Here is a 23,929-nt window from a genome sequence, read left to right as displayed (position 1 = left end):
ACAAACCCTTTGGGAATCCATGTGAGTTTTGCTGTCTGTTTTAAGGGGCCCGGACCCCAAGTTGGGACTGAGTGAAATAAGATCCAGCATCTATAGGCTGCGTTTTCTGGTGAGATGGCCTACATTACGTTAGACTGATGATGTAATGATGTGAGCAGCTCCTTATCACACACACACAGGCTTTGTGTGTGTGAGTGCGTGTGTTTGTGTGTGTGTGTGTGTGTGTTGAGGGGAGTCCTTGTGTGACCCAGAAACACTGTGTGCTCTTCCAGCCAACCAGGTCTGATGAATCATAGATGAAGTGTGAGAGTCACATGAGACAGGAAGCAGCACATGATGACCACACAAATAAAACACACAGTATCTGATGAATCCTGACTGCATCCTGTCCTCACAGCCTGAACATGAAGGCCTGAACTGAACTGATCCACAGTCAGTGTTTCTGGAAGATTTGCAGAGGAAATAACAGGACCTCTCTGCAGCCAATCAGGAGCCTGGACGCTCTGGAGCCCGTCCCTCACTGAGTCATATGCCCAACGAGCGTCAAGTTTAAACAGGTGAGCACGCCAACACCGGGTTTAGTATAATGTTGTTTTCAAAATAAAAGCATGGAATTTCAGACCGCAATTAATCAAACCCTGAACAAACTGAAAGACACATTCAATTTTACTTTGACATTACTTAGTAATAACTTGTTATTGAAATAATCAGATTACTTGTTCAATGTAGAATATCACATTAACAGACAGAAACAATAATCCAGCTTGTCTCTTTACAGTGAATTTGTGTTACTGCCACCATGAGAATAATCATGTTTCTTTATAAGAAGAGAGATTCTTTTCTTCTTTTTCTTTCTATGACAAGATATTTTATGGTTGTAGTGACATTTATCTTGTTATTATGACATGTCAAGACTGTTTCTGCTCATTCAAACAACAGAACAACACAGAAAACACTTGTAATAACACAGATGAGATAAGATATTCCTTTATTAGTCCCACAACAGGGAAATTCACTGTGATACAACAGCAAAGTGGACAGCATCACAGCAGTTGGATAGCTCAGTTGGTAAAGCGTGCACCCGATCAGCTGACTGAGTTGTAGTAGTAACACTACAGAGGTGAGGATGATGAGATGTCTGTGATCAAATGATCCTTCCTTCATCTGTAGATGTAGAACTGACCAGGAAAGACCACATTTATTATGTGCATAAAAAAAAACATAAACAGGTCAAAAAGTCTTAAATCCCATCACTAGAAAACTGGTAAATCAATCCTGTGTTCTTACCCTCTATTATAGTTTTATGCAGTGATTACCAAACTTTTTTTTGCATGCCTCATCTTCAGAAGCCAAAAAAGATTTTTTTTTCTTAAATATCAACAATAATTGTGAAAGCAACTAATATATATATATATATGTTAACATGTATCTTCATCCATAATATATATATATATATATATATATATATACATATATATAATATTTTTTTATATATGTTAAGCACAGCTTAGTGAATGTATTTAACCATTTCAGTTTAATGAACTCTGATGTTCATTCATATCCAACAAACAAATATTCATCTAACTTATTATCAAACTACTCTTTAACAATATGCTTTAAAATTCAAAGGAACATTAATCTTCCTTTATGATTATTATAACAACTTGGTTAGTTTGCTGTATTGTCAGGTTAAGGAGAGAAATGTTCATGATAAACTGTAAATCCTGGATGGGAGGTTTTCCTATAGTCCCTTTGGGTTTCTTTCCTCTCCTAAAGGATCTGTTCTGACTGTCCATGCATCCAAAATGACTCTGCTGGAATGTTGATTTCTTCTGTACAGCCCATTTCAAACAGACATTATCATCTACTGAGCTCAATCATAACACAATATCACCATGTTATTAATGTTTCACCCAAAGCATGAAATGAAACACAAGAGATTCTTGTAAATGAATTATTGGATATGATCTCTTTGTATAGGCTTTTACTGGATCATTTAACAGCATATCATAGTTTCTTGGCATGAAATCATTACCACTTATCTTTTTATAATGACATGTTTACTGTAAGCTGATCAGTTGATGTGCCATTATAATGAGAAACTCTTCCTTTTGTAAATATGTCCACCAGGATTGAATCTATTATGTTAACTCTTCATTTATATTTTCTGCAAATTTTATTTAAATTGAGAAGTTCTATGAAGGAGATTCCTTTGGAAATCATTAACATAACAATTTAAATTGTAAAGGTACAGACCAGCTTTATTGTGATCATACAGTCATACAGAGTACAATTATACAGTCAAATTCACTCTCTGTATTCAGGATTAGGAGCGGTGTGCAGCTGCTGTGCAGCGCCTGGGGACCAACTCCAGTTCTAATCCAGCAGCTTGGTCAGACTCACTGACAGAAGAATTTCACATTTTTGATATTACGTGTGAGAGAGTATTTTTACAGTGTGGTATTAGTGCTTCACTGCAGTAAAGGATGTGAATACTTCCTCCTCCACTGAGTGCAGACAGGCCTGTGGGGATCATTGAGCAGACTGTGAGGACCTCAGTATTTCTGGGAGAATTTGCAGGTTTTAGCAGCTGTTAAAGACTTAGACATGGCAAGAACTTTTAAACCTGATTCAAGTATTTTTAGACTCAGAATCAGTTTTTATTCACTAGACTTTTACTGCTGGTTGTGTGGAGGTCTTGCAACAGCAACTTCATTTTTCTGGTCTGTAATTTTTCAATACTTTTTTGGTAACTTTCCTGGAAAGTAACTGGAACTACTTATGAGGAAACTAGTACTGAGTCTTAGAAGTTAGTTGTTTAGGTTTGTACGTGGTTATTTAAAATACACTTACTAGTATTAAACATAGTAAAATGTCCCCTGTGATTGTTCCACTGTTATACATGATCTTATTAGATGATTGTGACTCAGTCATGAATGTAAAAGCAACATTTGACTGCTGCAGTTGGTTGAGGTGGAGCTCATGTTGAACTATTTTGTATAAGACTGACACTAATAATTATTTCATTATAGATAAATTTGCTGATTATTTTCTCCATTAACCAATTAATTGATAGTTGATTAACTGAGACCTTCACAGTGTTTGTTTTGTCCGACCAGCAGTCCAAACCTCTACATTATTACAGATACATTACAGTTATTACAATCATTCAAAAAGAAATACATCATGATTTCAGCTATACTTATATAAACTGTAGGGTTCATTTATAACAAAACTTTTTATAAAGTCTTTATATGTTTTTCATGTAAAAAATCTTAACTTGTAAAATAACTTGTAACTAAAGCTGTCAGATAAATGTAGTGAAGTAAAAGGTATATGATTTGTATTATAAACTGGAAAGTAGCATGAAAAGAAAAGAGGTAAAATGATCTACAAGCAGGGTTTGGAGGGTAACTTTAAAAATGTATTCTAATACAGTTGCTAATTACATGTTAAAAAAATGTAGTCAGTGACCTCATCCAAATATCACAGTATGAAAATAATGTAACTTGATTACTTTTCATTCATGAAATTATTTCTCCTAATATAGTGATTTTAGGGCTGCAGTTAATGATAATTTTCTTTATCCATTAATTGATCAATTATTTTCTCAATTAATCAATTAGTTGTTTGGGTCATGAAATGTCTGAAAATAAAATTACCCAAAATGACGTCCTTAGATGTCTTTCCATTCACAACTCAAAGAAAGAGGAATGAAGAAACCAGAAAATATTTATATGAAAGACCTTCTGTCCCTAAAAAAGACTCAAAATCAATAATCGATTATCAAAATAGACGCACATCAATTTAATAGTCAATTATTGTTGCAGCTCAGTATTTTATGCAGTGTTTTATGTTGGTTGTTAAGTTTATTAGTTTGTTCACCTGTTTCTTCCTTTGTTGAGTGCAATTGATTGATTGATTGATTGATTGATTGATTGATTGATTGATTGATTGATTGATTGATTTAAAGACAAAAATTGTTCAGATTTCCACCCAGTGAAACATTTTTTCATTAGAGGTCATGGTAATGAATTGGCAGCTGTGTGTGCACTGTGCATGTTAGGATATCATTGTTTATTTTAAAATTGTAATCCTGCTAATAATCCCCATTTTTACTGAATGTATCTGCAATCTGATTATGTTTTTTTTTATTAATCAAATTTGTTACATATTTCTGACATACAATAGGTTAATTCAGTAAATGTACTTAGTTACAGTCCATCAGTGTCTGCCATATTATTTGAAGTCAAGTTACCATACAAACCATCACCTCTCCGGGGTCAAATACCATGCATTTATTTTGAAGGCTTGGTATGTAACTTCCTGTTGTGCTGTGTGTACTTGACGCGTCAGTGTCTCTTCTTTCCAGGTTGGACCTGCTGCTGGGCGATCATCTATTCCAGCTGGGAGCGGAATTATTCCCTCTGAGAATTTTTTTTCTTCTGGATTTTATCTGTGGAGAGCAGATATTTACTGAAACTCTTATTTGAAGGATTGATCGGATTTATTGATTGATCACGATGGGCTGCGCTGGATTCACCTGCTCCAAACACTCCCTGTGCGCGCTCAACATCCTCTATGTAGTGAGTATCACCGCCGACACAGCGGCTGCCATATGGAGCATTATACTGCTCTTATATCAGCACATAACTACAAGGTTTATTCATCCTGTAAACACAACAATACTGTTTAATATGTATAATACTGTAGGAAATGTCCTGCTGTAAACAACAACATCAACACACACTCTCTCTCTCTCACACACACACACTGCTTTAATCAATTATTCACTGCTGGACAGGATCAGATGCTCACTGGATCCATCCCATAATACAAATGAGATAGGGCATATTTAAACCAGCAGCCGGGTTTCCTTTAAAGGAGGAGATGATGTGAGTCCAGAGTTTAAAGCCTGAAGTGTTCTCTGCTTCCATCGCGGTGTTTTATGGTTCCACGGAGAACTGCAGCCTCTGATAGTCTTATCATCTCTGCTTTCTCAACTTGGACCATGGGTGTGTGTGTGTTTGTGTGTGTGTGTGAGTGTGAGAGAGAGAGAAAGAGAGAGAGAGAGTGACCCCGTGCAGATTCCAACAAGGCTGTATTTCATAGTACACCTGCGGGGCCACAGAGGGGGCCTGCACATGAATACTAACAATCATTTAAAGGGCCAATCTGCTGTATAATGTAGGCTATTTTGTTGGTGATCTGTTAAGTGTGAGAAAATAACTGATGATGTCATGATGATGTCATCTGATTCGATGTCATCAGATTGGGCAGCTATGTTAGGGATGATCATGATGAATCGCTCCACAATCAATAAAAGTCTGAAATATAATATAACTTTTACAGGGTGTCGACATGTATCAGCAATAAAAATTTAAGACTTTTTAATGTCAGTGTTTAATGTAATTCAAAGCCAATTTTGCTGTAAAACTTAACTATAAATATGGGCATCATCTTCTAAATGAATACATATTGGGATTTCAAAAGTGTAAGTAAGGCAAAATGACAATAACTGGTTGGAAGAAAATCCATCCAAACATATTTATCTGCAAAAATCTAAAATAAATAAATAAATAACAGAGGCACTGGAATTCAACTGATGCAGCTATTAGAGCAGACCATTAGAGCATTCAATCAATAAATATTCATTTCAGTTAAATTTTATTGCATAATTGTATAATCATACTCCACATAAGCAGAAGCTCAACAGCTGTGTATTTCTACCTGATCAACTCACTCCATCAACTCTGAAAGCATCCTTCAGATTGTGACCAGCAGTTGTGTCCTGGGTGGCGTTATTGTCCACTTATCCTTCATGGTAACATCATCACAAAAAATCTGAAAAAATAAATGAATGAAATAAAACAAAACAAACCCCAGACCAGGCTTGAATGTATAGACCATTCCTTTTTCTTCTTTTCTTTATGCACACAATGCTTGTAATATTTCTCTACATTTCAAATTGAGTCAATTCATTCTTTTCCATATGCAAATAATAACACATTTATGTTTCCAAGTGTAGCTGTGTAGGAGGGTATGTCATTTCTTCTGCTAATTTATATTTTTCTTAACAGACAGTGTGATATCTCGGCCTCTGTTTGAGTGTGAAGAGATCAAATTCAAAGAGGCTTTACTGGATGATCATGAAGAAACATAGTACTGAATAAAGAATAGAACATGAGGAGACAAATCATAATGTTACAGTAACATTATGGTGTAAAAACCACCACCATGTCCACAATATTTAGTAATGCAAAGCCAGAACATGAGGCTGTATATAACTGATGATAATCAGCAGCAATATAATAATTATAATAACAGTAATAATAATCTATTGTTAGAATATAACAGAAATGGAATATAACATTCTTATGAAAATTGTGTTGGGGCACCTCTGCCTGCAGCCCTTTGCTGCCACCCATTTTCCTGTTCTTGCTTCAGTTGTCCTAACAAATTAAAGGCCTAAAAGTTAGTAGGTAAGTTAACAATAAAAGACAGAGCAAGATAAATATAACAGTGTAAAATGTAAAGTCAAATGTATTTACAAATTACATACAATAATAAAGTAAAAGTACTCAATAGTGCAAGTAGGACTAAGTACAAAGACATTATTGCACAGATTGTATTGCACTTGAATGTGAGTCAGTAGTGTGTGTCTGTGTGTGTGTGTGTGTGTGTGTGTGTGTGTGTGTGTGTGTGTGTGTGTGTGTGTATTGAATGTTGTATACAGCCCAGAATGTCCAACCTACACTGGCTCTAAATGTAGCCTTTCATGTTTTTTTGTAAGTTCTCACAGTTACTGTAGGTTCTCTTATATGCTTGGAAGGGGAGGGTGAGGCACTGTGTTTGCAGTCTGCAAGCTCACTGCTAGATGCCACTAAATTTCACTTAAAGTGATTTTTTGAGGTGAGGCTGTATGAGGTAGGACCCATCTGATACTGAAGTTAAAAATACAGGATATATTTGCCAATATTGCAGGATCCCTCAAATGTGGTTAGCAAATACTATTAGCGGCCTAAAAAATAGGTTACAAAAATGCAATTGGGTGCATGGGAACCTATTTATAGACTATTGTGTTCTGTCAAACAAGCTTAACTGATCCACTGGCTCGCCTCCTGTGTGTTCTTTACACAAACAGCAGTCTAATTACTAGAACAGACAGATTAGGGTTCTGTTACAGTAAGTTTCCTGGAGGAGAAACACTGGGTCATGGGCCAGTAGGGGACAACTTGTCTTCTCTTGAGCTGCATGTGTTAAAAACCTTCAGGAAGTCAACACCCAAGCCAAAGCTGACAGATACTGATGGAAATGAGCTGAGCTGGTGGAAAGTCACAAGTATTTAGGTACCTTATTTGATAGCAAGTTGAACTTCCAACCAAATGTAGATGTAGTTTTTAAAAAGGTCCAATGACATCTGTACTTTTCATGGCTCTACTCTGTTGTACAGACGCTTCGTTGAGTTTCCACCAAATTAGCTCTCGTTTTTGATGATAAGATCATTGGAACCTTAGTGCTTCTGGTAAACCAGCCTGCGTATCCACCAGTTTTGGGTGGAACTGGATATTCATCAACAGAGGGCGTTGCACAATGCACAGCAACCTGTAGAAGAAGACAGATCCACATTGGTTCCCAAAGAAAACCTGATATTTTTGGTTCCATCTTGGAGCCAACTTTTCTGTTTCTGAACCAGTTTATGTTTGGTGGAAATAATCAGAATAGTTCAAATGTAGGTGCTGGAACTGGAACAGGGATGGCTCCATGTTGTTTTCACCAAAAATCCATCTGGTTCTTGAATGGTTCCTTTCACTATCATTGGAATCTCGGTACAGTTTAGTTAACCAGTCTGTATTTCCCCCAGTTTTGAATGGAACCATTGTAATCAAGGATGCTCATCAACAGAGGATGTTTCACAATGCAGAACAACCTGTTCAGTAAGACCAACTTTTCTGATACTGAGCCAGTTCATTTTTGGTGGAAATATGCAGAAGGGTTCAAATGTAGGTGCTGGAACTGGATCAGGCTGGTTCCATGTTGGTGGAGACCAATAAAGTTCTCGTGCTGAGTCAGCTGCAGCTCCACAGGCAGGTACTGATGAGGGCCGGGGACGTTCTGGACTGTCCTGATCAGGCCCTGCAGAGGGAGTTTGAGCTCCCACCTTCAGTAGGCACAGAGTTCCTGCTCAGAGGACAAAAAGACACAAAGCCTCTTTTGTTTGCACAGCTATTAGCAGCCCATGTGATCTCCGCACCTAACACTTTATGTATTCAGCACTGAGCTGTTTGTTATTTCAAGTGGTTTCACATTTATACTGTTTGTCCCTGTGATCAGTCCACATTTTTGCATGTTTCTTTAATGTTGAATGTGTTTGTGTACCTGCTGGGATAATGAAGTCTGACTTCACCTGACAGTGTATGTAGCAGTTAACAGGTGAGTGTGTGTCTGTGCTGCAGGTGAAGGTTGGCGGTCAATGTCCACACACTCAGTGATGTAAGACAACAGTATTACACACAAGACAATAAAACTCCTTTTGAACCCAGGACAGAGTTCATATAGGAGACTGAACCAGTGCTGCAACTATTGATTATTTTCATTGTTGATTGATCTGCAGATCATTTTCTCAATTAATTGATTCATTGATCCTGTCATAATCTTGTTGATTGAAATATGTTGAATATTTGTCTGTCCTGTAACAGTTAATTTCATTAACAGTCAATCTGTCAGATCAGATCACAATTAATCAAGGAGTTGTTTGGTCCAGAAAATGTCAGAAAATTGTGAAAAATGTTGATTGATGTCTTAAAATGTTACATTTTGTCCACACCTTAAAGATATTCAGTTTGCTGTCAGTGAGAAGTAAAGAAACCAGAAAATATTCAGAAGCTCAAATCAGAAAATTCTGACATTTCTTTTGCTTAACAAGTGACTCAAACCAATTTATCAATTAGCAAAATAGTTAGACGTTAATTTAATAATCGATTTATAATGAATCAATCCAATAATTATTGCAGCTCTAGATTAAATGTTTGTCAGCTGTTTGTCTTCCTGATGGGGTTTCAGGTTTTAGATGGGTCCGTGTTTTTTGAAGTGACACTGTCTGCTAATTTTTTTTTTCATTTTATATTGAAATCTTACAATTATTATAAGGATTACATATATCACAAATTACAGTATAAAACTATATTAAATAGGGATGGCCAGTACTGGATTGTTGGAGCCAATATCGTTAGAGATATTAGCAAGTTAAAAAAAAAAATCCAATATCAATATGTCAGCTGATGTAATATATAGAATATATACACAACATGCATTTTTGTCATTATAAGATATGTAATGTTGACAGGATAGTTTATACATATCACCCAGTCTTGAGGATGAATCATGTCCAACCAAAAAGAAAAAAACACCCACCTACACGATTCCATTTTTTTTTTTTATTATTATTCTTTTAGGGTTTATGTATATGAATTATGTTTCTAAACTTGTTCTGTGCTAGAAAACAGCCTTGTCCCAGACAAGAATTCACAACTTCACCCAACTTAAAAATGTGTTAAAAACCTTCAAAATTTAAAAGGATCAATACCTTCTGATAACATAGGTATCAACATTTGATATTATAATTATCTTTGTTTTAAAGTATATGTTTTATGAAAATGTTGGCCCTTTAAACTTCTGTCCCAGATTTCTGTCAACAGATTTTGTACAAAAACCTGATTTAATCAGGCATAAAAAGGGTCAGCTATACCCTAAGGACCCCTGTCTCACTTCCTGCTTTAAAAAAAAAAAAGGTGGTTATTCTGCCGAAGCTCTGGTAAACTGTCTGTTGAGAAATTAATAAAAAAAATATTGTTATCAGATGTGTCTCAACCATAACATGTCGACTGTAGTCCTTCTAAATCAAAGCTAAATAAGAATTATGGTTTAAAAATGTGTATTTTGATTAACATTAAGAGAACTCTGAGACACATAAAAAATAAAATGGCTGCTCATTACGACTATGATGTGAAATGAAAAAAAAAGTAACATTTTGTCAACTCCAGGTTTTTCCAGACAGAGTTGACATCTACATTTAATGAAAAATTTCATTGGTAGGGGTCGGCCCATAACAAGGTTCAACAGCCAAGAGTTCAATCATTTAAACTATATTTTCCAACATAACTGCAAAGTAAAAATCCAAAACCCCTCAAAATACACTTCTGTCCCAGTTCTCAAGAATGAGTGATATATAAACTTGTGTTAAGAAAAAGGAAGAAAGAAAAAAAAAAATCTGCTTTGTGTTCTGAAGAAAATGGATAATATATATGCCAATAGTGACATGTTGCCAGTATTACTGTGATAGCCCATTACCCACAGATATTATTAACAATACACACAATAGTTATAGCACTAAGACTCAGTGTGTGTGTGTGTGTTTTGCAGATGGTGAGCCTGCTGATGATTGGCATCGCAGCGTGGGGTGCGTGGTTCGGTCTGGTCTCCAGTTTCCAAGTGGTGGGCGGGGTTATCGGTGTGGGCGTGTTCCTCTTCTTCGTGGCCCTGGCCGGTCTCATCGGGGCCATGAAGCATCACCAGGTCCTGCTCTTCTTCGTATCCTTCAGACTGCTCAAACATACATCATCACTGCTGTTTGTTTTACTTCTTAGACATATGATTGACAGCCAGAAAATGTCACCTGGCATGAACTTTATCACTATTTAAAAAAGGAATGAAACTCTTAATTACATAAAAATAACACTGCTGCCATTCTTTTTATGTGTTAAAGCGTCACAAGCAGGTTGTAATTTTAAAATCCCTGAGCAGATGACAGAAGACTTGCGGTGACAGCAGTGACTGCAGCGTGATCACAGATCTGGGCCTTGTTCTTCTCACATGGATCCAGATTAGAATGATGATGATTTGAGTTTGGATTATTTTTATTTGTTCAAAGCTGGTTTGAAATTCATCTGGAAGTGTTTTTCAGTCAGCTGATCGTGACCAAGACATTTAGGCTGAAAACCATATGTGAACTAATCTTCAAATACAAATGCCTTTTTCAATTTATAATGAAAGAGTGTTGATATAAATATGGTTTTGGATGACAGCATGCAGATTATTGTAAAATCACTACGATCTGTTGCTGTAATTATCATGATTGAAGGGACAGTTCACCAAATCAAAAATACATATTTTCCCCTTGACCTGTAGTGTTGTTTATCCATCTAGATAGTTTTGGATATTTGGAGATTTCGGTCATAGAGATTTCTGCCTTCTCTCAGCTTGTGGTGCCAATTCAAAAACAGTCGTCTCTCTCCAAAAATCATGACACAGTTACTCAAGATAACCTTGTTGTGAGCAGTTTCATGTAGGACTTCCAGTAGATTCTTCTGCAGAGAGAAAGTAGTTCTTACATGAAAATGCTCACAACAAGGTCTGTGGATTATCCTGAGTAACTGGGTCATGATTTTTGGAAAGAAACACAGGTATTGAGTTTGAATATATTTTTTCTACTTCACGAGCTGAGTGCCATGTAATCCCATTATATTGGAGAGAAGGCAGACAGCTGATATCTTCGAAACTCTGCAACTCACATCAAAAAGATCTAGATAGATAAATAGCGCAGTGTTCTTGAGTTTGGGGTGAACTATCTCTTTAAGAGTTTCCCACATATACATAATCAAATATACTATAAAATAAAAGTGTGTACTCTAAAGAAACAAACCAGTTGCAGTTTTTAGAAACTGAGCATGAAGGTTGTGACTGTTGTCAGACCAGTGAAGCCAGATTAGACATTTCATTTGACATTAAGATAATTTGTCACTTGAACATGGAGACTTAATCACTGATTAACAGCAGAACACACAGAATTTCTGTGATTAAAGCTGCCTTTAAAGTGATGCTAACCACGTCCTGACTCTGAACTTTACACCCAGACATAAGAATCATATGGATCATCTTGTCTCACTTGTCTGAAAGAAAGAGAATAAGTGCATGAACTGTTTCTTGAGGCGAACCTGTAAAAGTGCATGTTATACACGCTTCATCATTTCAGTTTGGTAAAAACGTATTCATGAATATTTAACCAGTCGTTGTGGCAGTAACTGCACCTCATCTAGCTTTGTTTTGTCTGCTGGAGACATTTTCTGAATAAAGAAATAAAAACTTGAAATGAGAGAAAAAAAAACAAACAAAAAAACAGCTAGTCAAAATGAGGGAAAAAAACACTTGTTTTGTATCAAATCAATTATTAATGATTAATTGATCGTTATTATTTTAACTATTGGTAAAGCAAAATACAGAAAATGTATATACATATATATATATACATTTGACTGTAATTTTCCAAAATGGATTTTCACTAATAAAAGGAGTGCAGAATATTTGATGAACACTGTAGATGAATGTGTGAATGTATATTTTGTAGAAGGGAGAAGCTTGATAATGAATTTCCTGTCATGTTTATGAGCCACAAGCTGTTTTTTATCTACCATAGTGTTGCTCTCTGCACCAGTGTTTTGGAAAATCCATTTTCCATTCATGTGCAATAAGATCCAGAGCAGAATCATGTTTCACACTGTAGTCAGCCATGCAGAGACCGTGTGTACAGCTCTGTTTCAGCCATATACACTGCTGATTTCACTCTGAATGTAGTGTCAACTATATGTTGTAGTAAAACTGCCTGTGGGCAGGACTGTGTTTACTGCGATGTGTGTGTCTGTTGTTGTTCCTTGACAGTGATGCTCAGTACATGATCATCCTGTTCATGGTGTTCATCGTGCAGTTCTCTGTTTCCAGTGCCTGCTTGGCCATTAACAGAGAGCAACAGGTAAGATGAAAATCCTCACTTTCTCCATTAAAGCAGCTTCCAGCAAGTCGAAAAGTCCATTCTAAGACATTTAAACACGCAATCAAACAGGACTGGCAGTCCCTCTGAATCCAGCTTGTGTTTATGTACATGTTTTGATAATTGGACCACTTGAACAACACTGTTTAAGAGAAAGAACTACACATTGCTAAAAATGCAGTAGTTTTAACAGACCACAATGCAATGTAGCAATTATTTGGCCACTATAACTTGTTTATTGGCCTCAAACAGCTTGTACCAACTGTGCAAACGTTAGCTGTTGGCTAGCTAGTAATACTCACCAACCATGTGTGTTTGTGTCTGTTGAAAGCTTAACTTCTTTTCACACTAATACACTGAGGCCAGGGCTGTCCTGAGCATGTTTCATCTACTAGCTCTGAGTAAAACAAAGTAGCAAAGTTGTGTAAAACATAAATAAAAGGAGAATGCAATGATTTGCAAATGTTCAACTTCTATTCAAAGTGAAACTTTGCTGTCAAATTTGATGTCTTCAACATGTTCCAAAAAAGTTGGGACAGGAGCAACAAAAGACTGGGAAAGTTGTGGAATGCTCATAAAGGAACGATGGAAAGCCTGGACAGCTGAGCACTTTAAGTCATACATCAAGCGAGAATGAGAAAGAAATTCACTTTCAGAACTTCAACAATTAGTGTCTTCAGGTCCCAAACATAGAGCGGCATGGTGGTGCAGTGGTTAGCACTGCTGCTTCATAGCAAGAAGGTCCTGAGTTCAAATCCCCCAGGGTGTTTCTATGTTGAGTGTGCATGTTCTCCTCTTGTCTGCGTGGGTTCTCTCTGGGTTCTCCAGCTTCCTCCCACAGTCCAAAGACATGCATGCTAGATTAATTGGTGACTCTAAATTGTCTGTAGGTGTGGATGTGAGTGCGAGTGGTTGTGTGTCTCTATGTGTCAGTCCTGTGATGAACTGGTGACTTGTCCAGGGTGAACCCCGCCTCTCACCCAATGTCAGCTGGGATAGACTCCAGCAGCCCGCGACCCTTCGGGAATAAGTGGTACAGAAAATGAATGAATGAGTTCCCAAACCCTGACTCAATATTGTTAAAAGAAAAGCTGCATTTAATTGAATATGGGTTGAGAAGGTTTTGCAGATCATTGCATTCTGTTTTTATGTACGTTTTAAACAGCATCCCAACTTTTTAGGAATTGGGGTTCTAGAATGACTCTCATTGACCACAATATAGCCCCATTTCACACTGGCACCTTTTAGCCTCATGTTCAGTTGATTTTCAGGCGATAACCCTGTAAACTCTGGACTGCAGAGCAGGGCCAGCAAGCCCTTGGCTAAAATTGGGGTTAGCCCATTGTGTGTACCAGGATTTTGTGGGTGTGACAGCTGTCTAATCCTGGACTAGGTCTGAGAAGGTTCTACTGTATGAATGCTTTTCGTGTGAAAAGCCTTTTAATCTCAGCCTCTCAAGAGTGACCTCAAAACTCACCAGGAGCTCCTTTTCCCTTTCACACTCCTCTGTTTTGTTCTACCTCTGAATTGGAGCCATAAAGCCTCAGAATATGTTGGGTTTTTATTTCAAATTTCCATCTTATGCTTTGAGGGGCAATTTTTTTTTATCCCATAAAAAATAAATGGGGCTTCACATAGCACTGTGATTTGTAGGTCTTAATCCTTATCTCCTCCTCATCTTCCCTCAAAGGAGGATTGTTCCACTCCATGGAATGTGTCTTTATATATTAATAATAATATATTGTAATGTGAGAAGAACACAGTGTCACAAAATAAAACTACATGTCTGTTACCTGTTAAATGGTGCATTTTAGCAACCTTTCTTAGTGTCAGAAAATTCACCACATTGTATATTTTTGTATAATATTTTTGTTCAAGTGGACCTCAGTCACCAGAACATCTGTCACATGTAAAAAAAAACAAAAAAAAAAAAAAAAAACAGTGCAGGATATACATGAAGGCATTCTGGGCCATGTAGGAAATCACTAAGTGAAGTAGGAGAGGGCTAGGCAGGATGAGAGGAAATGGCTGCAACAAAAAACATGAACACACTTCATTGGTGAATGATGAAACACCCCAGACTGATGATATTTAACTTGGTACAAGCCTTTGTTTCCTGCCTCAGAGGAGCAGCGATGCATTAGCTACAAACACCAAGTGAAGAGATGAATGTGCAGTTAAACACACACAAACCCCAGCACCCTCAGGGAACATCATCCATTAGACTAATTCAGCAGTGATGAATATCCTCTTCCCTCTCAGGCAGAGGCTTTGCTCGTGTTTATGGCGTCAGTAATGAAGTGGAAGTGATCTGTGGTCACTGTTTAAAGCTCTGATGACCCACAGAACATTCCCCTGCTTTTGCAACCACAAATAAGACAGAAAACTTCACAACACTTTTCTAATGTGACTGATGAGGAGCAGGTAATGAGATCAGACCTGCTCTGTCTAAAATGACCCATATTTCAAAGTGTGTAAGTCAGCTGTAAAATAGACTACTCTTGAAATAGGACACAGTCCAATAATTGCCGCATGGTTTTGCCCTCCCTGGTCCTTATGGACTGACTGTCAGCTGGGGTGGACCTGATCAGGACTAGTTCTAACAACAATGAAAACACTCTAAGGTGAAGTGAAATCCAAGAAACCTTTCTGCCAGAGTACACTGGTGTGTAGAGACTGTGTGAGGAGGAGGAGGACCGTCAAGCACCAGAGGCCTGTACTATGAACCGAGTCCAGTATATGCAGGGTGTCTTTGGGTTATCTGGCTTCACCAGACCTTACAATCACACTAAGTCACATGTCAAACTCAAGGCCCACAGGCTGGCACCTCATTTTATGTGTTAGAAGAATTTGTGAAATACACTTCAATTCAGTTATACAATTATGGTGTTATAAACTACATGTCCCAGAATGCATATTTATTTTCCTGTTATCCAAACACTGAAGGCACCTGGATGTCAGGATTTGCTAAATAGCATCTTACTTTCATGTAGCTGTTTACAGCTGTGAGACTTTAGCTGAGTGGTTGTAGCTAGTAACATGAATAGTAGCTCAAACAATATTGTTATTTTGACTTTTTCACTTATACTCTTTTGTATTACTGATTTTTTTTTTTTTCAATTAAATTTCTAATAGTTGTACATTATTTTTCCAGCTTTCAGAGCTAGTTATCAATTGTTAATTTATTACTAAAACCAATTCTAAGTAATTTACAGGAAATTATGTAACAACAATTGTATATATAACAAATAATATACAATATATATGATATAATATAATATAACAATTAGTTAACAACTGGCCCCTTGAGTGCTGATGAGGCCAAAGATGAAAATGACACCTCTGCACTAAATCACACACGTGATGCTGGTCAGTAAATGAGTGCTGTTTGCAGCATGTGACTCATCATAAGACTTTAAAGAGAGTTGATTGGTCAGTAGGTGGTACTTTTGTCCACCATGATCTCTTTTCTCAAACATAACATGCACCGGTGCAGGGTAGGCATTCAGCATTTCAGTTCAGTTACCATGGTGATGTACCCTGTGAACCACTGTCGTAGGACTGAAAACTCTGAAGTTACCTCGCTGACCCCAAATGCAGCTTCATATTTCAAGGCTGCAGATTCATGAAAATGTAAAACACTATAAATATTGATTACATACAATAGGACACAGTGAAATAAACATGTCAAAATGCTGTTACTGGTTCAGATATTTACACACAAACTCCAAATATGAAAATGCTGTCAGATGAACAGTAATGCTTCATGTTGCTACTGTGTGTGTGTGCTGCAGGATCACCTGCTGGAGGTGGGCTGGAACAACTCTCAGAGCACTCAGAGGGACGTAGAGAAGAACCTCAACTGCTGTGGCTTCAAACAGGTGGACCCCAACGGCACCTGTGATGCTGTGAGTCTGCACTGGTGCTCCTGTCCCCTCTCACAGTGCAGCATAGACTGATGGGTTTAATCATTTGAAGAATAGCAATAAGATTCATGTCATTCTTGTTGTTGCAGGCTTGTTTTCCCAACCACTCATGTCAGCCCTGCGCTGATAAGATCCAGGAACACGCTGGAGAGGCTCTGCGCTTTGTAGGAGGGATCGGACTGTTTTTCAGCTTCACTGAGGTGAGCCACAGCTACGACACTGCTCAGGGTTGTCACATGCTGTGCAAAATTATTATTAGTGGTAGTACTTATAGTAGTATTTGTATTAAATGGTTTCCACAGATCGTAAAGAGTCTAAAATCCAATAGTCTGTCAATATGTCTTAAATACAATGTTGATCCTAAAATTTGACTGTGTTATAAAGTTAACATTACTTTTATAAAGTTAGGTTAACTTCTGGCATCTTACAGTGTGCTGTTTGCATTGGAAATTTTCATTAAGAGATTAATGGATATTAAAGGTGAAACCTATGTATGTATATATTTACTGTAATAAATCATAAAATGACCACAATGTGTCATCAGAGAAAGGACACATATTAAGTTGAAATACTCATCTGAAGTTAGAGTTGCAGCCACAATGTCTTTAATCTTTAAAATTTCTATTCTGGGCACATGTTTATAAATGTTAAATTGAGCAAAATGTTAAGACCGACAATGAGACATGCAGACACTAAACTCAAAGTGCAGAGTGTGTTGTTTCAGAGCAGAGAGCTTTTGTATTCAGGATAACAGGCTGAACTTTACATTGACAGACAAATGACAGTTATAAACAGCTGATCAACTTACAGTGGAGGACTTGTCGTCTATTGTTAACTGTGTCTTGTCAATTTACAATGTTACATGTGTCCAGCACTCCTGCAGAGCTTCTGCAGCCTGCAGAGCTTTCCCCATGTCTGGTGAGGAAGGTAGTGGTGTCATGTAGGATTTCAGCCTATTTAATATACAGTATATGGCTCCAACTCGCTATTTGGACTGTCGTTCTCATTTTTGCATGTGTAATTGCATCATATTGCTCCTTTAATGAATTAACAGGGCATTATTTAACATTTTTGATGGTGTGGGCATAAAACTGGTCTTAAATTGCATTCATAATAGTCTTAAATTTACCTTGTTAAACCAGCGGAAATCATATATTAACAACAATAGCTGCAATTGCAGGAATAAACCTAATCGGAGCAGTAACAGTTGTATGAGCAGCAGTAACATTATATGTCGGTGACTGCAGTGGGAGTGGTAACAGTCAGTGTTGGAGTGGCAGTAGAGAGGACCAGCACAGGTCCTGGTGAGTTGGCACAGTACAGTACTGAGCCTTGCTGCTGCTGAGCTGACAGAGCTGTGTACTGATACCCAGAGGCTGCCTCCACATTCAAACACACACTCTAGTGGGAAACGGGGCCCAGAGCAGTCGACTGAGATTCTTCCAGTCGAGCAGTTGTTGTTTTTTTTCTCTTCCTGTTCTTGCATTCACAGAAAGAACATTTCAATGATGAATTATAAAGAATGGGGATTATAAATATATTTTTTAATTAGCTGGCTACTTATTAAAAAACTCCTAATGATGACATGTGCTGGTGTTAAACTGATTAGAGAAGGTATAACAAGTGATTGGTAAACAAAAAGTTGCCAAGTGTTTCTGAAAGAACAGATATCGTCACTATCGACCACTAACCTTGTATCTCTAAATTTTGACATTTCAGTTTTTTTTTTGTTTTTTTTTTCAGGAATCAATGCTATTGGTCCCCCTCAATGTCTGTCTGGGCTTTTTACAAATATTTAACCATTGAAAAATATTAAAAGGAACAACTTTAACTAAGCAGCATTCAGTTAGTTTAAAATTTAGTTTTGGGGTTTTTTTTGCATTTTCTGAAAAGTGACAGTTTTGGACCTGCAAGATTTTTGCTTGATAGTAACAATATATTAGAAGCAGTTGGGTATTACAAGTGCAAAAATTTCCTTTGTCATTCATTCATTGTCCGTAACTGCTTATCCTTGATGGGTCACGGGGGGCTGGAGCCTATCCAGCAAACATTGGGCGAGAGGCGGGGTTCACCCTGGACAAGTCCACAGTTCATCACAGGACTGACACATAGAGACAGACAACCACTCACACCAATAGTGGAGGAAATAATTATTTGATCCCTCACTGATTGTGTAAGTTTGCCCACTGACAAAGAAATACTTATTTCACTCAATGAAATGCAAATCAATTTATATCTTTTATATAATGTGATTTTCTGGATTTTTTTTTTTTTTGATATTCTGTCTCTCACTGTTAAAACCTACCATTAAAATTATAGGCCATTCATTTCTTTGTCAGTGGGCAAACTTACAAAATCAGCGAGGGATCAAATAATTATTTCCTCCACTGTATGGACAATTTAGAGTTACCAATTAACCTATTATGCTGAGTGGTGGACAGTAGTGAAGTACATTTACTTGAGTACTGTACTTAAGTACATTTTTTGAGTATCTGTACTTTACTTGAGTATTTGTTTTTATGGAAACTTATTACTTTCACTCCACTACATTTCAAAGACAAATATTGTACTTTTGACTCCACTACATTAGTAGGAAGGTTGTTGTTCCTTTTCGACTAATCTTTGAAGTCAGCTGTTGGTGTTTTTTCTTTTTTAAAATACAATTGGTCACATGCTGTGTTCCTCACAGAAAGAAACCAATCACAGTAGCTCAAATGGGACTGATGTAAAAGTGGAAATACGTCCAGGCGCACTAACAAGCACAAGCAAACTCTCCCTCTTTCATTCAAACAAAAAGCAGTAATGGTGACGTCAGGAGAAAGACAAAATTAAACCTCAAGATGTTATTATAATTATTAATTATTCCAGGTAGCTTTAAAGTTGGATTGTTTTTATTGGGGTGAAAAATACCACATAATTCATGTATATATACTGCCTCTGAAGACAGAAAGAAGTTTCAGTTATTTAACAGACTTGGAGAACTCTTTACAGTCAGCTTCAATCTAATGTTATGATGTGATTTTAATACAGTTACATCAGAAAATGACAACAGCTGTCCTTTTTGGTTTAGACTGTATTTCTATGTTGAAGTTTTTATAGGTGTTTCTATGGACTTTGTGTAGCAGAGTGGTTCTACAAGCAGGTCAGTGCATCATTAGATGGTTTCAGAGAGTTACAAGCTTCTGTAAATGTATCATGAAAACAATACAGCATGTATTGATATTAGAAAATGTACTTTGTAATTTGTACTTTGAATACTTAAGTATTTTTAAAAACATGTACTTTTGAATACTTAAGTATTTTTAAAAGCAAGAACTCTAGTACTTTAACTCAAGTAAAATTTTGACTGAGCAACTTTCACTTGTAGTTGAATAATATTTGACCAGGAGTATCGATACTTTGAATCAAGTACTGGGGTTGAGTACTTTGTCCACCACTGATTATGCTGCATGTCTTTGGACTGTGGGAGGAAGCCGGAGTACCTGGAGAGAACCCACACAGAGACGAGGAGAACATACAAACACCGCACAGAAAGGCCCTGCCTCAGCCACAAGCTCCCCAGCCTGCTAGGAGATGTGAACTCAGGATCCTCTTGCTGCGGGGCAGCAGTGCTAACCACTGCACCACCGTGCCACCCCGTATATCACATAAATTGATATGATGTGTGAAAGTGAAAATTTCCATGTCAGAATTTTGCTAGTGAACATCATTTTAGCCAAAGATCAAAAGGCGTATAGGGCACTGAGCCATGGAAAGTTAGTGTGGCAGTTATCAGAGCAACAACTTGATATTGTTGAAGTCTTATACTTGCTTTTAACTACGTGTTCACATACGCACCCCTACACATCCCTACACTTCATGGCTACCTCGCGTATCCTGCATCCATTTGGAGCGATGGTTGTGCACATCCTCAGAAATTAACGCTACGCATACACGAACGCAAACACATAGTTAAACAGCAAAATCTCTGGCCTTAGTGAGAAGAACTTTCAGTCCAGGATGGCTCCTCATTTTCATTCTAACAACTGCTTTTATCTGTTTTTATCAATGAACCCCTCTAGTAGTAGCATCAATAGCAGTAGTAGCTGTAGTAGTAGATGTGTAGTTCAAGGTGGGACCAAGTCATTTTTATGCAACTCACAATTAAGTCTCAAGTCTTTGCCCTCAAGTCCCAAGTCCTAAACTTCGAGTTTCATGTTCTAATCAAGCTCTAATGTAACTTGGTTTCCAGCGTCATTGAATTAGCCTACAAACTCAGTTGTTATGCTAATGTTAGCTAAGCATTAGTGTCATCATTAATGTCAAATTTACAAGAAGGCATAAATGATTAAGAACTTGTCACAAACTTAAATTTAAATTTCTCCTCAGTTCTCAACTTCCAAAACTGCATGACTTTTAAAGGGAGTGTGGGGATGTTGTGGTCACTACTTCAGTTACAGTCAGTTGAAACAGACGGTGTGTTCACAGACATCTGCTGCCTATCAGTGCAGGTCAGAGAGCACTATAGCTGACTTACAGGATGTCAGTTGAGTAGGCAGTCCTTCAGTGTGGACGAGGACACACTGCATACACACTGCTTAAAAGAATGTGGTCACATGCAGCCTGGCCCACCATGTGGCCTGGGTGATGGGACCTCAGTGCGTCTTGCGTTCACATGTGTCCTCAGAGCTGTCCACTTGTGATCAGATCACTAGGATGTATTTTAATACCAGGTGTATACAAACCAGTATTCTTATTCAGCACAAAGATCAGCTGATGTTACTGTGGTGTGTGCTCTGTTATCTGACTGTCCTTGTGTTCTTGTGTCAGATTCTGGGAGTGTGGCTCACATATCGCTACAGGAACCAGAAGGACCCCCGGGCGAACCCCAGTGCTTTCCTGTGAGACAGACAGGACCAGCTCCAGCCCCTCTGCACTGTCACCTCACACCTCTATGGACCTTCTCTGGGCTTTAACTGTAAATACAAGACTGAGCTGTGTGTTTCCACCGGCTGCTGCTGCAGCGCTGTTCTCATGTGATGTGTTTGGTTTTCAAGAGTGGAGTGTGTCCTGAAAATAAGGCATTGTGTGTGAGGGTAGTGTGTGACAGCTCTGCAGACAAAAAAGTGTGATACTAAACATGTTGAACAGTTAGTTCACTGAAAAAGAGGGAATATTGTGTACAGCAGTCTGCTGTATTTCGAGAAGTATTTATGCAGCCTGCCTGATGTTGACTCTGATCCACTGTTGTTGTTTTTTCAGTCGGTCTCACTGAACGCAATAATGTCAAACTGCTGTGCATACTGATGACTAAATTATTATGACCGTGTATGAAAGTGTGAATATTATTTCAGAAGATAATTTGAGAGTGTTATAGCTTATTTGAGAATGTGTGTGAGCATATGTATCTGTGTATGTGTGTGTGTGTGTGTGTGTGTGTGTGTGTGTGTGTGTGTGTGTGTGTGTGTGTCACTGGTCTACTAGTTTGCCTTGCTCCTGGCTGCGTGCTGTGTATTTGGCCTTTTGCATGACTCTTCTGCAGATATGAGCTACTGTATGAGAACTGCAACGATGATTCTGTAAACCACCGGTCTGAGCCTTTGTACTGTAAAACACAATAAACACTAATGGAAGAAAAGGAATCAGTTTTGTCAGTTTCTTTTTTACTTTTTGTGTGTTTCATCTCCCTAAATCATTTGAAAAAAAAAATGTCAGACTTAAAGGAACAGTCCACACCAAAATCCCCTGGCCTTTAGTGCTGTTTATCTAGATTTTATTGGTGTGAGCAGCAGAGTTTTGGAGATTTCAGCTGTAGAGATGTCTGCACTCTCTCAAGTATGATGAGACTAAATGGCACTCAGCTTGTGGAGCTCACACCAAAAAATACATTTGAAAAACCCCACAATTCTGTTTCCAAAGATCATGGCCTTGTTACTCAAGATAATCCACAGACCTCATTGTGAGTAGGAGCTACCTTCTTTCTCATAGAAAAGAAAGTAGTTCTGGTAGATTCTAAAGTAGTTCTGGTAGATTTTAGTGCAGAAAGAAAGTAGTTACTTCATGAAACTGCTCACAACAAGGTCTGTGTTATTTTGAATTTTTCAGATGTAATTGTTTGGTACTTTGAGCACCACAAGACAGGTGCCATTTAGTCACATTTTAAAAAATATATGTAGTTTTGATTTTGGGGTGAAAACCGACCTAACAACATATAACAAGCCAAAAATAACATAAAAGACAAGACGTAACAGACAAGAGAGGGAGAGGGGAGGGAGGTTCAGCTCGGCTTTTCACTTTAATACTTTTGAACTTTTGCTTGAGTAAAGAAGATGAATCAGCACTTTTACCACAGTCTTTTTTCAAATAGTAATAAAATTATAATAATAATAAATAGGTTCTGTGCTTCTGCTTGAGTAAAGAATGTATGTATGGACCTCTGCTTCATAGGGAGCGACTACAAATCTTTGTACTAAACAAACTGATTTGAAATCAGCGAGTGATTGATGATTTCCACCTCATCAACTCCTTATTAAATCAGTGGCTCCCAGCCTTTTTTCCCTGGAGACCCCAGGTTAGGAACCAGTTATGTAAATATTTGTGGTTTAAAAAGGTGCATAATCTACTCTACATGTTACTTTACAGCTGCATTAGAAAAGCTGACTTTACATTGGTGTCCCTCCCATTCACCATTTTCTTTATAAATCCAGCTCCTGCTGAATGAATTAGTGTGTTTATCTTAGTGTGTTTATTTTTTGACTCCCTCAGTGAAGAGGATGTTGGGTGAAGTCCTGACCAACCAGCTGATGCCACGCTCTCTCTGCTCTGTGGAGCTAATTACACAGGACAATAGTCTGAGCTGAGCCTCTGTAACCCGGCAACAGGAAAAGACTTTGAGCGCTGCCAGTGTGGACCCGCCCATCCAGGATGTTAAACACACACATTCACAGAAACACACACACACACACACACACACACACACACACACAGTACAACACGCCATGCATGAATAGATTCCTCACCAACTCATTTGAATGAAACTCTTTGTCACAACGTAATCCATGTCCACCTGATCACTGCCATCATGAAATGATCATCATGAGCTGTGAATTTTCATGAGTTAAAGAATGATTCTCATGACGACTGATTCCTTCCGAGCATTCTGACCTGATCATATAACAGACGAACAAGAAACGTATTGTTA

At 37.8% G+C, this 23,929-nt stretch overlaps 1 protein-coding gene across 1 annotated transcript; it reads left to right on the top strand.

Moving 5' to 3' along the window:
* The first annotated feature begins 382 nt into the window (after positions 1-382).
* Positions 383-22,370, top strand: tspan13b (tetraspanin 13b). The gene is made up of 7 exons (XM_084738905.1): positions 383-557; positions 4,373-4,586; positions 10,423-10,590; positions 12,725-12,805; positions 16,618-16,731; positions 16,839-16,949; positions 21,559-22,370. The coding sequence occupies exons 2-7, from the start codon at positions 4,524-4,526 to the stop codon at positions 21,631-21,633; spliced, it is 612 nt and encodes a 203-aa protein (XP_084595031.1). The 5' UTR covers positions 383-557; positions 4,373-4,523; the 3' UTR covers positions 21,634-22,370.
* Positions 22,371-23,929: the final 1,559 nt, after the last annotated feature.

This window comes from Lutjanus erythropterus, chromosome 16 (genome assembly GCF_056507025.1).
Source record: "Lutjanus erythropterus isolate fLutEry1 chromosome 16, fLutEry1.hap2, whole genome shotgun sequence".
In the NCBI taxonomy this organism is placed as follows: Eukaryota; Metazoa; Chordata; class Actinopteri; order Lutjaniformes; family Lutjanidae; genus Lutjanus; species Lutjanus erythropterus.
This window is presented reverse-complemented; position numbering and strand designations above follow the sequence as displayed.

Bases quoted from the DNA above. Each gene is read 5' to 3' on its own strand.
- tspan13b (XM_084738905.1), top strand. From the start codon at position 4,524: ATGGGCTGCGCTGGATTCACCTGCTCCAAACACTCCCTGTGCGCGCTC. The intron at 4,587-10,422 runs GTGAGTATCACC...TGTGTTTTGCAG, and splicing joins CGCTCAACATCCTCTATGTA to ATGGTGAGCCTGCTGATGAT. The intron at 10,591-12,724 runs GTATCCTTCAGA...AGTGATGCTCAG, and splicing joins ACCAGGTCCTGCTCTTCTTC to TACATGATCATCCTGTTCAT.